This window comes from Leptodactylus fuscus, chromosome 4, assembly GCF_031893055.1.
Source record: "Leptodactylus fuscus isolate aLepFus1 chromosome 4, aLepFus1.hap2, whole genome shotgun sequence".
NCBI lineage: Eukaryota > Metazoa > Chordata > Amphibia > Anura > Leptodactylidae > Leptodactylus > Leptodactylus fuscus.
This window is the reverse complement of record NC_134268.1, coordinates 75,745,399-75,763,697: the sequence shown is the minus strand read 5'-3', so window position 1 is coordinate 75,763,697 and position 18,299 is coordinate 75,745,399. Positions and strand designations below refer to the sequence as shown.

Here is an 18,299-nt window from a genome sequence, read left to right as displayed (position 1 = left end):
AATCAGACAAAAAGTCTCCAATTGATTGCAATGGGTTTCGCGCGGAAGCCGGAACTCATTGAAGTCAATGGGAGTCTTTTTGTCAGCGCTGATTCTCCCGCTAGCTATCATGCCAGAATCAGTGTCAACTTCCTCCGTGTGAATGCCCCCTTATTGACCACAGCCCTCACGGCACTTGCAAACTTTAAAAACTTTGAGACACAAGCTGACACTTTAAACGCATTCACTTCCAAGTGAAAGTTACTGAAGAATAACACAAGGAGACACCAGACCTCAAATTCTTCTTCATTTTCTGGCCCTCCGGCTCTGCAATAAAATAGAGTAGGACGCTTTTTTACTCAGTGTCCTACTTAGGACTCAGTGTCCTAATTTGGAGCTGATTTTGAGTCAGAATCTGCACCAAATTCCATCATGTGAACATACCCATACACTCTAATAAAACCGTATGATGAGTAGACATTAATTGGCTCTATCCCTTCTATGGCACCAGTAGTATTACCAGTCCTCTTCTTCTAAGTTGAGCGAGGGTGCTGGGTCTGACCTAGATAGTAGAGATAGTGTTACCTAAAATTGTCAAGGGTGCTTAAAAAAAAATTCAAATCAAAACAATGAGAAATTGCTTCATAGCATCACTATAAACGAGAACATTATAAAGTTTAACATTCCTATTGAACTTGTCATCAGTATCCTTCAATTCCATGTTATAATGCGATAGACCATTTTTTATGATGGCAGTCTTATAGCTATGTATTTATAATCCAAGGACCATTTGCTTACATATACACTACATACGCTGAGAAGTGAGGAAAAGAAAGGTGCCAAAACAATGAATTCACAAGTCATTGTTTTCTATGTTACACATAAATGCACAGCTTTTGTGCAAAATTTTATATTTCAACATCAAATTATCAATATCTGCACAGAGCTACATTGTGTGTTACTAGTCTGTGTTGACACAGGAATGATGTATATTTGTGTAAAAGCAAATGAAATGGCGTAACATGAAGATGTAAACTGAAGCTTAGCATTTAGTTATTTGTGAGAGACATAAAATTCCATGTCACATTCTCAATAACTGGACATTGTCTGTCAGACTTGTAGAGGCCTGTTACTGGAATGCTGACTGTGTTAAATCTCCTCTTAAATACACTATCACACTGCTATATGAGGCCTTTCCTGTGTGTTTTCCAGATTTACTTAAACAATCACAAAGACAATATATTGCTAAGTACTTTAGTGAAGTTGAGCTCGGGTATGTTAAAGGAAAGTGCCTAAAAAGTGTTCTTACAAACCAAAAATGTCAGCAACCAATCAGGTCATGTCTCGTATTTAACCCTAACCTGAAAAAAAAAAAACTAGAAAATGGTTTGTTACTATAAGGAGGACTTGCACCTTTTGTTAAAACAGTTTTTATACACATGGGACACTGTAGCAGCTTTATGACTTATGTCACCGTGTAGTCTCTGAGGCTCGGTTCACATGTGCATTCAGGTCATTCTGTTCCCCTCTGTGAATGAAAAGTGTGTAGAGAAAAGTACTTTTCTCCCCGCATTTTTTGTGTGGAAACCAAGCAGAAACCACACGGACCCCATTATAGTTTATGGGGTCCGCAGTTTTCTTAAGGTAACCACTTGATTTTGTGGATTAGGTTTCCGTTCAGGGGTCATCAAGTGGACTTTCCGGACGGAATTCCATGCACAGATGTGAGTATTGCTAGTCAAATTGAATTGTATGCAGAGAACATTTTGATACTCTGGTACACTGGGGGACAGTAAGGTTCCAGATTGCAGATTTTCCAGATCATTGGTAGTGTTTAATGTCTTATCACACTGCAAGATTTAAGCACTAGTAGGCTAAGGCCAGAGTAACCCCAGTAGAGTAACCCCAGCAGGTAACGGGCCCTATTTACTTACTGATCCCCGCTCCTGCTCACGGCCGCCTGGGCTTGCTCTTCTGCAGAAGCGAGGCCATGGGCCTGCGAACCTCAATAACACTGCTACCATTATACTCCGTGGTCTTTAAATTATTTTTAAATATATGATACAGTTATCAATCTTTTATAATTAATTAGATGCATATTTTGTTGTAGATTGACTATGGCTGTCAGACATTTGTGAAGGAGTCAGAGCATCAGAGTCGGAAATGCTCTGTGAAAAATACAGTTGACAGAGTCAATGGTTTGTTCAACTCCACATCCATAGGTTAAAAGTGAAAGGATGTTTAGCTGTTGCTTGGATGTTTGAAAGGATGTTTGGAAACTATGCCATGGTTTTTAGTCGCATCCCACAGATACCTCAGCCATGATGTGTCTTTTGTGTGGAAACATAAGATCACAACAGACCCTTTATACTTTGCTGATAATACTGCATCTTCAGGGATAGCAGCACAGTGTTACTGAAACAGCGTTAGAAAGGTCTTTTATAACCCTACGTATGATGTCACCGAGGGAATACCCTTATGACATCACATAGCAGGTTGCCAGCAGAGCCTATTAAAATTCCACTCCACACCCAGCTTTGACAGCCAGTTGATCAGCTGAGTGCTTGACATTTGCACCACTCCTGCATAGTAAATTCAGATTGGTTCATAGACCCCTATTTCATCAACTGTTTTCCCATTTTCTATAAATTATAAGGTGCCCTATGCCTTGTCCCAATGCACTGAAACTATCTGAAAGCTGAGCAGTACAAATAAATGAACACAAAAGTATAGAACATTTTCAGACAAGACTAAAAAGATATATTACAAGCTGTTGTAAAGAATTGGAGAAACACATGGTCTCATTTTCATGGTGTAAGTTTGGTCGAATTTCAAGGCAATTTGCCACAAGTTTAACAGGTTCCAGATGACTTTCTTTAAGGAAAGTGAAGTAAATGTATTTCCCTGAGAGCTATGATGAGAGCCCTGGAACAGCAAATGTGATTATTGCAAGTCAAGGTTGGCTGTAAAGGCCAGTTTCCCAGTGGTCCATCAGCACACCTTCTCCTAATATGTGCCATTTGCGTATTTTTTAAGTTATATGTAATTATGCATTAACTTGCATAGAATGATCATGTTACATATAATCTAATTCACAGCCTAAATTGTTTATTCTGCTATATTTCATGAGATAAAAGAAAAACAACTATTATATCAATCCATTATCATTGTTTAGTCTACAGGACTGGTTCATTTACTTTTGTTTCTTTTCACAAACCTACAGTAGCATCTGATAGTAGCCATTACTGTGATTATTTTTGTAGTTCACAACAACTATTTCCTGAACTTAAAGTACAACATGACTTCTTTAGTGTCAGTAATAGTTTATATTTTGTCAAATCACTGGAAAACACACTGTGGATATCTTAAATGTCATTAAATGTTTCTAAGGGTGCATTCACACTGAGTAAACGCTAGCTTATTCTGAACGTAAAACACGTTCAGAATAAGCGGCGTCTAAAGCAGCTCCATTCATCTCTATGGGAGCCGGCATACGAGCGCTCCCCATAGAAATGAATGGGCTGCTTCTTTCACTCCGAGCAGTCCCATTGAAGTGAATGGGGAGTGCCGGCGTGTACGGCAAGCTTTGCTCATGCCGGAGCGTACACACCGGCACTCCCCATAATAGTGTTATATACTGCTGCAAAGCTGACAGTGCTCTGAGTATGTACCCAGGTTCCAGAGCTATCGGTGCTGTTAGCTTTGGTACTGATATGACTTAACTGTCAGAGAGACTGGCAACAAAGTTTAGCGCCATCGCTGGGCGGTGAGGAATGCCCTCCCTGACAGTACAAGTCTAGTTTATCATCAGGAGGGAGTTCCTCAACACCAAGTGCAGACGCTGAGCAAATATAATGGCAAGCCTAACAGCCCTGACATCTCTGCAACCAGGGCAGATACTGGCAAAACTGACAGTGTGCTGTCAGCTTTGCAGCAGTACATAGCACTCAAAATGTTAAAGGACATGATAGGTGTGTAAGTCTAGCCTAAAGATAAGGCTTCACGTTGTGGAAAAGCTGCTTTTTTTTGTTGTAGTTTTGCTGGGGGGTTTTGAGCCAGAGTCAGGAGTAGCATGAAAGAAATGGAAAATATAAAGTAAGCTCTTACACATTTCCCTTCTGTTTAATCCACTCCTGACTTTTGCTCAAGAAATCGGATCAAAATCTGCAACAAAAAATCCTGTGTTTCCGCAATGTGGGGCCCCAACCTAAAATGAATCATAATTTTTCAATACTTTGGATCTTTAAAAAACGGACAGCACAAGGGTCATGGCCATCATGGGGGTAATTGGTTCTCAAAACAGAACTAATTAGGACTTGTCTTGGTTTTTCTTTCCATGGATTAATGGTCTGTACATGAATTAATTGAAAAATAGTGCAGTGAGCAAGGACATCACACATATCTGAATACAACAGTAATGGTGAGCAAAGTGAGCTGATCAGTTATCAGACATTTCACCTGAATACTGCCTGACCTAAGGAAGGTGTAGTTTGTAAGAAAGATTATCTCTGAGATTCTGACTGCTGGCAACCAAAGACAGGATTTTACTCTGAACTTCCCACTTTTACGATCCACTGTGTGTCAGTAAAGACCAGCAATTACCATACAAGACATTTGTGGAGATGGACCATGAAATTGCTCCTAGGGTCATGAACTCATTTATGAGTAGAACGATTGCTTATGAAATGTGCAGTGGCCAGCAGCTTTACCATTGTGAATGACACCCATTGTATCTATTCAGAAGTCACATTTATTAGTTCCAACTTCTGGAAGTATTGAGTATATCCATTTGTGTATAACTGCTTTCATTTCTTCCCTACGCAGCATCCTTCTGACATCACTCACAGTCAGCTCCATAAAGCAGTTTTACAAATTTCCTCTTCTTAAGTCGGTGTAGTATGTAGTATGAATCTTTCATTTATAGAGCTGTCCAAAATACATTTTTAATATAACCTCGTCATAACCTTGGCAATAGCATAGCTCACATTAGGAATTCATTTGCATGAAGCTGTTCTTTTTCATATATATCATGGTATTGAGCTGCCTATGTTTGTGGCCAACAATATGGCCTGGTGGATGATTTGGATTTAGAGTCAGCGCTAGCTGACATCATGCTGACTCTACTGGACTTGGTGTCAGATTCTGGCAGAGGGCTCTTACTTATTCCGCTGTTTCATAAGTAGTTCTAAGGGACTTCTTCTCTTCAAAATATATGTTGTCATTTCGTATGACTTGAAGCCAATACAGCTGGCTTGGAGGCAACATGAGGATGAATTGCGAGCATTGGCAAGAACACCTTATTGAATTTGGTTACTGTATGGGACAGACAATTAAAAACAGTAGCTTTTCCCATAGTATCCACAGTCCCCAGCTGTAATGGACTACTTGCTGCTAGAAGATATAAAAAAAACATATTCCAATGGGAAACAACATATGTCCAAACTAGATTTTTTTCTTTAAATCTTGGAAGAAGTGGCCACATTATTAATCGATCTTACCTTGGAGGGTTCATGGCTTTGCATTATGTAGATAACTCAATGATTTCAATGGAAACCATGTAATGCTTTATTATTCCTGTGGTGGAACGTCAGGGGAATTGACCCCTCGATTTTCCTGCAAATCAGTGGGTGATCAGTTTATCATCGGGGGGGGGGGGGGGGGGGGTATTTTCCTTTAAGCACCTAAAGGTTTTTCTATTATTATGCTGGAGTTGATACAGTAGTTATTTCATCCATCCTACATTATGGTAAAAATGCTTTTTATCTCAGCTACTGTACAATTATTTCATATAAAAGAGTTAAAATAGTCTTTGTGAAATAATTTTTGCACTTCTATCCTTAGATTCCCTTTACTGATTTGCTTTGTTGAGGTCAAAGCAGGATCAATAGTACATTTATGTGGCTACATAGAAGGTGAGCAGCCTGCAAGATTGAAATTGCAGGTCAGAATGTATAAAGCTGTAGATGTGCAGGTCTAAAATGTGTGCGGCACATTATATACAACAACTTAATTTGATAAAATAGAGTTTACATTATCTAAATAAGAGTCTTAAGTGATCTCATACAGCATTTATGCATTTAAGGTCAGTAGCTCTAAACCCTTCATCCCTTTAACCCTTGTAAAAGTCATCTATGCTGAGATATGATTCATTAAAGGGATTCTATCATTACAATCCCTTTTTGAACTAAGACTACGTCGGAATAGCCTTAAGAAAGGCTGTTCTTTTCCTACCTTTATTATTTTGATCCACGCCGTTGTTCTGATGTTTCTTTTTTTTGACGTATGCAAATGAGTCTTCAAAGGGCATTCCCCTTTGCTCAAAAAGCATAGGGGACATCCCTTGTGCTGTCCAAAGACTCTCCAGCAACACCCCTTTCTTCTTCTCCTGACCGCCTTTTCGCTGCGTAGTGCTGACTGTGCATGTCAGTTCAGCCATCTTCCTGTGGCTGAACGGATGCTCATGTAAGAGGCCACAGGAAAATGGCCGAACGGACATGCGCAAACAGCTCTTTCGGCTGAAGACACAGCCGATGACGCAGTGAACAGTTGTGTTGGACAAGAAGATGGAGGCATCGGTGGAGAGTCTTCGACTGAAGACTCATATGCATACGACGAAAAAACTAAATAATAAAGGTAGAAGAAAAATAGCTTTTCTCAAAGGGGCTCTATCAGCAAAATAAGCATGATAAGGTATGATTATCATATTCTTTTTTAGGGTATTATTTTAAAACGGGGGGGGGGGGGTAGTTTAATATAACATTAGCAACGCCTGAAAAGGCTTTTCACGCATATTTGAGGCTCTATCAGCATAATTTTGCTGATAGAGCCCCTTTAAGGGTATTGCAACATGGTCTTAGTTCAAAATGGTTCTAATTTTGAATAAATAAAAATTAACACCTCAGTAAACTACATTATGTGAAGAAGGTCTGCACCAGACCTTAGTTTACTCATAATTTGTAAGCAGACACGCATAGAAAAAAATGTCATTATACAAGCAGACCTCTACCAGAATTTTAGGTTTGTTCTGCTGAAACATATTCTGGTTCTATGGCTGAATTAATGTAGTTACTGCAGGGTATGTTGACATTTCATCGGCACCATCGCTGGGTAACATTTCATTTCTGAGGCAGCATAAATCATACTCTGTCAGAGGAAGGACAGCTTTTGGAGCTGTGTAAATTTTGCACTTTATTTCTATGATTGCCTAGAACAGCAGGAAGTATTTTAGTTGCTCAACCAGCTGTGAATAACTTTATTGACTTTGATGGGCCGAAAATCCCCATCTATTTACTTTGCAGTATTTCTTTAGCAGTTCCAGCACTTCCAGTCCTTAAAACATCAGTCTAGCTTTTCCTTATGCTGCACTTTATTGTTCTTTCTCTTTTATTGAGGAATTACAATTGAGTTTGGATTTACATGTACAGTATAAGGATATATGCAGTTTTTTCTAAATTAAATCCGCAAACATTTTTTCATTTAAAATGTTTTATGTACGTTGCCCAATCTTTCTTCATAGATTCTACCCTGCTGTTGCTGATGTCTGTTGGCATTGTGGTACTGCGGTGGATTCATTCTTTCAGATTTGGTGGGAGTGCTGGGAGATCCAAACTTTCTGGGCCTCTGTATTTTCCATATATGTGAGGGCCAGTGGTCATCCTCTGGTCCCCTCCCTTCAGTTGGCTCTCCTCTCCCTCTCCCTCATCCCGGGTAGGCTCTGTAGGGTAAAGGGCGATCTCCTGCGTCATTCCTTACGGCCACCAGAACGGTTATCCCCGGCATTGGCTTAGCCCCACGACTCCTTCTCTGCTGGAATGGCTTCAGGAGTTCCTCCTTATCAGGAGGATGGAGGGCTTGGTCGCAGCAGACTCTCCTGACTCCAAGTTTGAATGGGCTCTGGCGGCTGTGAGTTGTGTTTCAGGAGTCTGTGGAGTTTGCCTCCCTTTTCTCATGACTCCTTGTGTCTCTTGCTATTTTCTCTAGTGTCCTCTGGCCTCGTCCCTTCCCTCTCCCCTTGTAGCCCCTTTGTGTCCTTTGTTGTCCTTCTTGTGTCTTATCTTCCTCCGTCTGGTTGTCCTTTTTGTGTTTTTTCTGTCTGGTCCCTTTTCCTTTTGGTTGTTGGACCTTTTGTTCTCATTGATTCATCAGTGCCTGACATATCTTGATTGGTTTCTTGTTTGCTGGTCCCCCTGGGGCCTCTGCTGGTCATTTGTTAGTATGAATTCATTTCCCGTTTTGCATTGTTTTGTTTTTCTTGAAAATGTTCAATAAAATCCGATTACACCTAAAATGTTTTTATGTAAACATAGAGTAATACCTGGTTCCATCAATAGGTTGGCAAGTGCAAAGATTATAGAGTAAAATCCCACAAAACTGCTGCCATTCCTACGTAGGTGGCCAGGAAACTGGTCTAAACATACTTATATGGATGTTCTTTTGTCAATATGACTGAGAAAAGTTTTAGTCTGTAACGCAGAGCTATGCAAACTGGATCTAGTTTTCTAACAGTGACACGTCCTGGGCACTCTGCTCAGTGAAGTTTCCTGGGCTCTCTTGAGTGATAGCTCTAGCGTCCATCGAGGATACATGGATGAGAAACCTGAATATCTAGATATTACACTTCATTGTACACATATTAATTATTACCAGACTGGAGGAAGACCTAATTCAATAATATTTGAGAGAGTTAAAAAGGGACAGAAGAGAATGGAAGGCCTGCAGAGTCTATGGAGCTTTTGAGCTTAATCTGAGAATCTCACAATCAGAACATTCTACAAGCTGGTCAAAATACAAATCCTGGGCAAGCCTGACATACTGATCATTTGAGGCGTGGGAACCCTCACAGTAAATATTGCAAGATGGGGGCCACACGGTGGCTCAGTGGTTAGCACTGCAGCCTTGCAGCGCTGGGTCCTGGTGTTCAAATCCCGCCAAGGGCAAAAAATCATCTGCAGGGAGTTTGTATGTTTTCACCATGTTTGCATGGATTTCCATCCCGTATTTCAAAAAGACATACTGATAGGGGAAAAAAATTTACTTTGTGAGTCCTATGTGGGGCTCACAATCTACATAAAAAAAAAGAAAATATTACAAGATGGGTGTCCTTAAATGATTGGTAAAGAAATACATGTACTATCAGCTATTTGCAGGACACCACCAACCTATTGAAAAAGAAATGAACAAAAAATCCCTTCCCCAGTGGTACCAACCTAACCACCATGAATAGGGAATCTTTGTATTCCTACATCCCACATGAAGATGGGCTTGCCACATACATCTTGTGGGTATTGGGATTACTTCTAAGTTTGAACTACAATTTACTAAATTTATCCGTAAGCATAATTATTAGAGATGAGTGAACACTATTCGAAACAGCCGTTCCGAATAGCACGCTCCCACAGAAATGAATGGCCGCTTCCATTCATTTCTATGGGACATTGCTATTTGAAATGGATATTCCGAATAGTGTTCGCTCATCTCTAATAATTATTTCTCTTTTTCCAAAAAAAAACAATAAAAAAAATATATCCACAGAGCATCAGAACCCCCATAAGTAGTAAAATGGCATCACAATATGCTAACCTTTCCTCGGCAGAACCTCAAGGTGACTTCTTGGCACCCTACTCCATAAATCACATGTTCTGCTTCTGATACTTGAATAATAATTATCTGGACTGACAGTGAAACATAACCTATACCATTTCCTGAAAATGTCAACAAGTTTTACTTCACCATAAACCAAACATTGAACAATTCACTTATGTAAATTAAATTTCTGGGCAACTTGACCATGTGCATGAGCTAGATCCTTGGTTAAATGGCACAGATGGCACATAGATGATATCCGTGTGCTGCCCATGCCTCCATGGACCCATTAATTAGGACCTATTCTGAGTTTTGCTCTGGGCTTATGGCCCCATACATGAAAATACAGTGAAACCTCTTTAAGGAAACCTATTTAAGGAAACATTGCTTAAAAAAATGGTCTTCTAGAGAGCTGGTCTAAAGAACATGGCTAGTGTGGGAAACTGAAAATCCATAATAGAAAATGTGGTCTAGGTAAGAAGGTGGTCTTCTCAGCTAGGTGGTCTTTTAGAGAGGTTTCACAGTAAATGGTTGAGTGTATAGGGCCTTGCAAATAAGATAAGATAATCCTTTAATAGTCCCACCATGGAGAAATTCAATGTGTTAGAGCAGCATGGATAATACAGCTCAGAATAGCAGATAGAAATCGATACTAGGGGTCAAAGCAACTAAAAGAAAAAGAAAGACTTCAGGATCATTTAGTTCTCTGTGCAGAGTGATCTCTGCTTAGCCTGATGTTGATTATATAGCCTGACTGTGGTTGAGAGGAAGGATCTCTGGTAGCGCTCCTCCGCACACTTGAGGTGAAGCAGTCGGTCGCTGACAGTACTGCCCAGGGCTATCACGGTCTCATACATGGGATGGGAGTTATTCTCCAGCATGGAGCTCACCACGGACAGTATCCTTCTGTCACCCACCACCTGTACTGGGTCCAGGAGGGTCCCCAGGACAGAGCTGGTCCTTCTAATCAGCCTGTCAAGTCTATTTCTGTCCCTGAAATAAATGAATGGGTCAGTGAGATATGCACATGGTCATGTGCATGAGGCTGTAGTTTGTAAGTCCTACAGGATAATAAGATATGATAATATCTGTAAAGCACTAGGGAATACATTGGCTCAATGTAAGGCAGAGAAAAATAAATATCAGTTCTTTACAGACTTCCCTGTATTGAAAATCTATTGATCAGCTAACCTACCTTAGATGGTTCAGCTTCCATCCCAAATACATTAAAAAATCTATTATCTGTAGCCAGGCCATCAGAAATAATCATATTGGTTCCAGCCCAACAGACAAATGAATATTTCTTAAAACCATCTTAGACTGTGGCCCCATGTGGTGTAAACAGTCCCAGCAAAGTGGATGGAATTCTAGCAAAAAACCTCTGTGCGCTTTCTGTGAAAAGCGCTGTCGGACAAACCGCGATGCGTTGCTGCTGCAGTGTTACCGATAGTGCTTTATTGCTGCGGTCTGCAACGTTGGGGCCTTAGCCTAAAAAATATATGTCTGGAGTAAATATAGTAGAGATTGCTGTAGCTCAGTTCAGTTCTGTGGAACGACTGCAGATATCTGAGCACTCTTCAGCTGTCCCATAGACATGTCCATGTCCTTTTCTGTTAAAAACTAGATAGTAAGCTATGCAGAGACTTTCCTTTTTTGTGACTATTTTCTGTCATCTTTATCCTACCAAGATCTACCAAATGAATTGGAAACAGAAGTTCCAGAGTACGCATTGATTTCTGCATTTTACAGCTTCTAAATATATTGACTACGCCAATAATATGCTGCAAGTCTCGTCTATGCACTTAAGATGCTCATAGAACATTGCTGAATGCTGTGGTTCCTGATTTTGTATAGAATATATTGTGATATGATGTAAGATTGATTGATGCATGTTAACCTCAGATTGTTAAGCTGTCATCTTGCCAGTTCCCTCTTCCAACAGAAGTTTTTAATGTCAATTTAATTTACTCCAAGCGAAAGGGCACGAATGAATATAGACAGGTCATAAATCATTACAGTCCTTTCTTATGATTCCGAATGTAATTTTTATAAGGATCTGAAAGATTTAACACTGGAACATATTCACAATAATGTCAATTTCTGTTGAAACTTTTGCTATACGAAGCCATGAAATCATTGTGTTAAGTATTTTATTGCTTTCTTGATGAGCCTTCATGTGCTGAAAACAGGCTAGGCGGTGAAATATCTGCATCCCTACCAAAAGTCCAGCTAGATGTAAGTAAGTTCATGTGCCAGACGCAATACTTGCTCGACCTGAGAGGCTCTAGTGGTACCAGGTGAATTGAAGTTTGGGAGAACACAGGGGCTATTCATGTTTTTGCCAGTTACAACCTTGGCCTGTTGTACAAGATTACAAGTCAAGGTGCTAGAATGCCTGTTGTTTATAAAGGCCGCTTACTCTTTATGTTTCATTTAAAGCCAAAATGAAAGAAGTATTTCATTAATGCTTTGCACAAATGTAACAGCGACTCTGCAAGTTAAATAGTGCCAGTGACTTAGTAAACGTTACTTGTAATATACTTTGTTGAGAGCAGTGCAAAGGGATTCTAGATGAATATACCATTTTCTCCTTGTTCCAGTACCACAGAATATCTATGCTGTATGTATCTAACATAATGTAGTGAAATTATATGTATAGCGTTCCTTACATAAAGGTTATTAAGAGGGGCGTTCTCCTGAGGAAATCTAAAGAACAAAGGGTGCCATAACAAATATAGAACTGCAATATTTAGGGTTTAATTGGTAAAGAATAAAAAAAAAGTTCAACTTCATTGTATACCTGTTTTTTTTTTTGTTTTGTTTTTTTTTTTTTGGGGGGGGGGGTTTAAATGTAGATAGTAAGCCCCATATGGAGCTCACAATCAACACTTTTCCCTATTAGTATGTCTTTTTGGAGTATGAGAGGAAATCCACACAAACATGGGAAGAACATACAAACTCCTTACAGATATTGTCCTTGGCAGGATTCAAACCCAGGACTCCAGCGCTGCAAAGCCACAGTGTTACCTCTGTATACCTGTTTTAAATAAAGAAACATACAAGAATGATGGGCACTGGTTATTGTTACAACAGTGGCCTCCATTAAAGGGGTTTGAGATTTTCAGAAAAAAAAGCCAATTCTGTACACAAAATATGTATGTATCCTTAGCTCAGGGAAGATACACAAGCCATTGTAGCAATTACATGGTAACTCCAGTTATGAAACAACTTTTCATATATGGACAACAGAAGTGAATATAAGAAACTTTGTATTGTATCTTATTAAACAAATATGTTTATTCTTATCAGACTAAGTTACTTTATACATAGAGATCTATCCAGAGCAGAGGGGGAGGAGGAGGCTGCTGGAAAAGACACAGATAACTGTATCTGCTAAACTCAACTACACTGTGAATCAGGGAACTCTTTTAACACTACTACTGTGTTTCAAGATAAAACACAATGTGGCAATAAATCAATTTATAGTTTCCTCCCCCCTCTCCTCTCCATAGACATGTGAGGAGAATACAGGACAGATAAACAGACAGTCTGAAAGAATATAAGGATGAAGTGCGTGGTCTAAGAAATGGAGAAGGAAACCTATTTCTTTAATAAGATATATTGCAAAGTTCATTTTATTCACCTGTACTATTCATTTATAAGAAGTTGTTTTATAACTGGTGGCACCTATCAATGGCTTATGGTTATTATATGAGATATGCAGTGTTCTCAAATACTTATTTTATCAGTTTATCTGTGTTTTCAAGACCTCAAATTGCCATTGAATGATAATAGTCATTGTTTACATCCAGAGGATGACATTCTGTCCTAGCCATGTAATTGTGTATATGTGTCTGTATACACAGCCCTAATAACGGGACTGTAACTGTAATGAACTTGCACCTGTTTGTCCATTACACCAGATGTAACCAGTGAAGCTTCCCTTGCAATGTATAGAAACAAGGATGTAGGAAACTAAGACAAATTGATAAATTGGGATCCTGTAAACATTGCAATAGGATAGTTGTGGAACTGGTGAGGTAAGTATTGCTTCTTATTTTTTATAACCCAGTCTGAGCCCTTTGCTCAAAAATGTTCTCACAAGACAACAGCTTAAAATAATGTTTTGGGCAAATGTGCAGGATATGTAAATGAATTTATTTGCTAGACCCAGTCACTCATATATTGTCTCCTTTCTTTAACAGCATGCATGTTCCGGTACAATGGAATATCATTCGTCTACCTCATTTACCTCTTGCTTATTCCTTTATTTTCGGAACCGACCAAGATAACAATGCAAGGTAAGCCATGGTGTGTCAGTATTACATCAGAATATGTATGTGTTGCTTTGAGATTACTCTTGGATAATATAATTTATTTCCTGTTTCCGTAGTAGTAAAACTTTTCCATTTTCAGGGGCAGTTGTGCTATGAGTTCTATAAATAGGATAAGTACAGCACATCCACAACTGCCAAGTATCTCTTGATTCATTTAGAACACTGCCGCTCTTTTATGGAGACTGGATCCTGCAGGAAGTAAAGCAATAATCACTCTTGATAAGTTGAGTTTCTTCTTTTATTAGTTGAATGGCTCTTACTCCAAGAAGTCACATGCAGCTAGAGTACCAAAACTACGAGGAAATCAAATTCCTTGTAACTTTTCACAGCCTGCCATTACTCTACTAAAGCTATGAGTGATGCTGAAACTTTCCATATGCATAAAAATAAAAATGCCCATGGGACATTGAGGATGAGTTCGGTAACTTCTCTTCTTCTCTGTTATATTTCATTCATCTGCATGTACTTTTCCCCTACATGCCTGAAAACATTAAAGAAGAAATGTTTTATTTTATTGACTTTTCATTTTATGGTTTTGTTCCTAGCTTTCAGATAGGACTTATTCTATCAGAAATTCCTAAAGAAATAAATAGAGGCTATTCAGATGTGCAACCTTATATTCTTATCTGTATCCTGGCATTCAGGGTTCACTGGGGAAAATTCACTAATACAGGGCAGACTAAAAGCAAAACAGTCTTAATGTAGCAACCAATTACATCACAGCTTTCTTTTTGTATTCTGATCCTGAAAACTGAAACACAGTGTATTGATTGGTTGTTATGGGTAACTGAGACTTTTTTTCTTACATGACTGTATCCTACTGTTTTTTAGATTGCAAATAAATTCCTGAGCTAATGAATTTCATGGCTAACAATTACTAATAGAAAGACATAACAGTGGTGCTCTTTGTTAAGATACGTGCTAACAAGGACCCATATACTGTTCCTGCACAGGGGTCCACTACTGTCTATATCCACATCTGTGAAAAAAAAAAATATATATATAGCTGGCACAGAATCTAAGGGCTCATTTACACAATGGCATCTGATTCTGAGTTTGAGATGGATTTTGCCCAAAAATCAGTGTCAGATTCGATTCTGCCTCCCATTGTTTTTAGTGGCAGAGATTACAGGAGGATGAAAAAATAAATGATTGGCTTAATCTTGCCTTGAATTCTGTGGCTGATTCAGCCATAGATTTCACAGCTCGAGAAATTCATGCGGGCCTTATCAGCGGCAGAAAGCCACAGTGCAATTACCGTAATGCTGACAATAACTGATGACCATAGCTCATCTTCTCCTCTTCTTTGCACAATAACCTTTGCAGAAGTTATACAACATGCCTAGTAAACTCTCCCATATAAAGAATCTTTTCCACACTACGGGTCCATTCACATGGAGGAAAATGGTTAGAAATTTGGTGTGGAATTTCCCACGCTGAAAAAAAAGCCTCCCATTGATTTCAATGGGTTCTGCTAGCTTTTTTTTCCACTAGTTGAATTTTCCTCTAGCGGAAAATTCAGCTAGTGGAAAAAAAGGTAGCAGAACCCATTGAAATCAATGGGAGGGTTTTTTTTTCATCGTGGGAAATTCCACACCTCAAAATGCTGACCAAAAAGAATCAATGGGAGCCGCTCAGGAGTTTTTCCAGGAGCAGTTTCTTCCGGCTCCCAGAAAAAAGAAGCGAGATGCTTATTCTTCAGGCCAGTCACCTCGCGATTCGGCCTGAAGACACTCTTTCCTTCTGACTAGGCCCATTCATTGGGCCTAATCCGAAGCGGAGTGCATGGCTGGATGCCGGTGCAGTGCACTGGCTTTCAGTCACAGCTACCCGGTTTTTGGTCCGGACCCTGAGGTGGACCAAAATCTCTGTATGAACTTACCCTAAAGGTTCCTATGATCCATGTGGCTTTGTAAAGCATATGCTGACATTGACAATTCAGGCAAGATGGCTGCCCACATAATAATGTATAGAAAATGCGATATAAATCTAAAATCAGTAAGTAAAAATAAGTTAGAAAAGAGGAATATTTTATTAGTATCTGGTTATAATTAGTAAAACATGTAGGCAGCACATTCCTTTAAGGTAAATCTTAATTTAAAGTACAATCTTACAATGCAAAACTGAAAATTCTGATTACGATGTTTAATAGAGATGAGAGAGTAGTATTCGATCGAGTACTACGGTATTTGAAATACTCTTACTTGATCGAATACTACTCCTATTCGCAGTAAAGATTCCATTCAGAACCAGCTTTGATTGGCCGAATGCTATAGCATTCGGCCAATCAACGCTGGTTCTGTAGCAGGCTCGTCTTTGCTAGTCGGGAGAGCTGGAAGCTTGCGGTTATGCGGGAGCTGACTTTTTCTCATAGGAATGCATTGACCAGCGTTGATTGGCCAGTGTACAGCATTCGGCCAATCAACGCTGGTTCTGCCGGAGGCTCGTCTGTGACGAGGCGCAGTCTAAGATCGGACCACAGCAGTCTTCATTGTGGTCCGATCTTAGACTTCGCCTCATCACAGACGAGCCTCCGGCAGAACCATTGTTGATTGTCCGAATGCTGTACACTGGCCAATCAACGCTGGTCAATGCATTCCTATGAGAAAAAGTCAGCTCCTGCATAACCGCAAGCTGCCAGCTCTCCCGACTAGCAAAGACAAACCTGCTGCAGAACCAGCGTTGATTGGCCGAATGCTATACACTGTATAGCATTCGACCAATCAATGCTGGTTCTGCAGGGCGAGTAAGTTCACATTAGCGCTTGCCTCCCCTCCGGAAGGAGTCCGCTGGAGGATCCCACCGAACGGAATATCAGCGTAACTGCAAGTGCTGTGCAGTTAAAGGGCACGGACCCGTTATAGTCTATTGGGTCCGTGCGCTTTAACTGCACAGCGCTCCTCCTAAACACTCTCCTCCTGCTACTCGTGGATTTGGTGACTTTCCTTTAGTCAAATAGAGGTTTCCCCTGAAATGAGCATTTTTTCCCATAGACTATAATGGGATTCGATATTCAATCGAGTAGTCGAGTATTGAGGCTCTACTCAAAACGAATATCGAATCTCGAATATTTCACCACTCGCTCATCTCTAATGTTTAATAATTAATAACAATGCTTGCTTCCTATCACATTTATGTGCTATTATCAACAGTAATGTAAATAACACATCTTAGCAAAATAGCACTGTTAGCAGGGAAGTGTATAGTGCAAGTCAGCAAAGTAAAAGATGACAAAATGTTACTGAGTCTGATGTAGCTTTTAGAGTGTTAGCATCTATCATTCAGCCATATGTTATTCATTAAATATTTAGCAGCTACACCTTCAAAGCTACGCCTTAATGTCTGAACTTATGTTCCGTACTGAGTAAATCTTTGACCTGTGTTCTCAATATGTAATTTCTGCCTGGGTTTTGTATTATAGGTCAACGCTGTGATTTTATCTATCACATATTAAAAAATATCTTTGTCTTTATTTAAGAAAAATGTTCTATATATAAATTTGTCAAATAACTGTAGCCATGATGATTCCTTTCAGCTAAAAAGCACACAAAAGCTACAACCATGTATTAATACCTCGTGTTTGTTTTACATATTCTGCAGCACTTTACAGATATTGTCATCGCTCACTGTACAATCTAAATTCCCTATCAGCATACCTTTGGAGTCTGGCAGGAAACCAGAGTGCCTGATTCCTGTGCATTGTCGTGTTTCGTGTATGGCCACTATCATATGATTTTGTAATAGTGTTAGTCACTACAGCATGGAGAATGTGCAGTATACTGTAAAGCGGCTAGCTTCAAAGAAGAAAAGGGGTTGTCCAGAGCCACCTTAAGGAGGCTTTCTCATAAAGACATTGGGGCACATGGACATCACAGAGGATGGTTCCCAGCTATGTAGAGGTTAGAATGTAGAGTGTGCTTTCGGTAAACTATCAGGCTTATAAACTTGGATTTACAAATGCCTATGGTGTTCTGTTTTTAGTCCTATATCTGTTCAGACAACAGTATGGCTGCCTCCACTCTCTGTAGGCGATGGGAAGCAACAAAGGAATTTGCTGTGAGGAAACACAAGATGAACTTTATCTCGCTTTCCTAAATCACAGCTTTGTTCATTCATAAATCCCTGCGGTGAAGCTGCCTCAGTTGCTGCCTCTCCATCTTGTATACAGAATTTACCAAATGTTAGATCTGCTTTTTAATTGATCTTTCTGGGTGGACTGTGATTAAATTCTGGGAAATGTCTGAACTGTGAGTCATATTAGAAAATTCAATTAGTGGTTATTTGACAGTTTGTTTCTTTTTAACCTTCCAAGTTTCTTGCCTTATAACAACAGTCTATAGTTTATGTTTGGCAACTTTTTTCTGTTTACTCAGTGAAAAAGTATTGAGCAGAAAAATACAA

At 39.5% G+C, this 18,299-nt stretch overlaps 1 protein-coding gene across 1 annotated transcript in view; it reads left to right on the top strand.

The window, feature by feature from the left end:
- The window catches only part of PIEZO2 (piezo type mechanosensitive ion channel component 2), a 265,739-nt gene that overhangs the window by 56,777 nt on the left and 190,663 nt on the right, over positions 1–18,299 (top strand). The window contains exon 2 of the mRNA XM_075270713.1: positions 13,767–13,862. Within this exon, the coding sequence (XP_075126814.1) occupies positions 13,767–13,862 (96 nt within the window). The remainder of the gene's footprint in view (positions 1–13,766; positions 13,863–18,299) is intronic.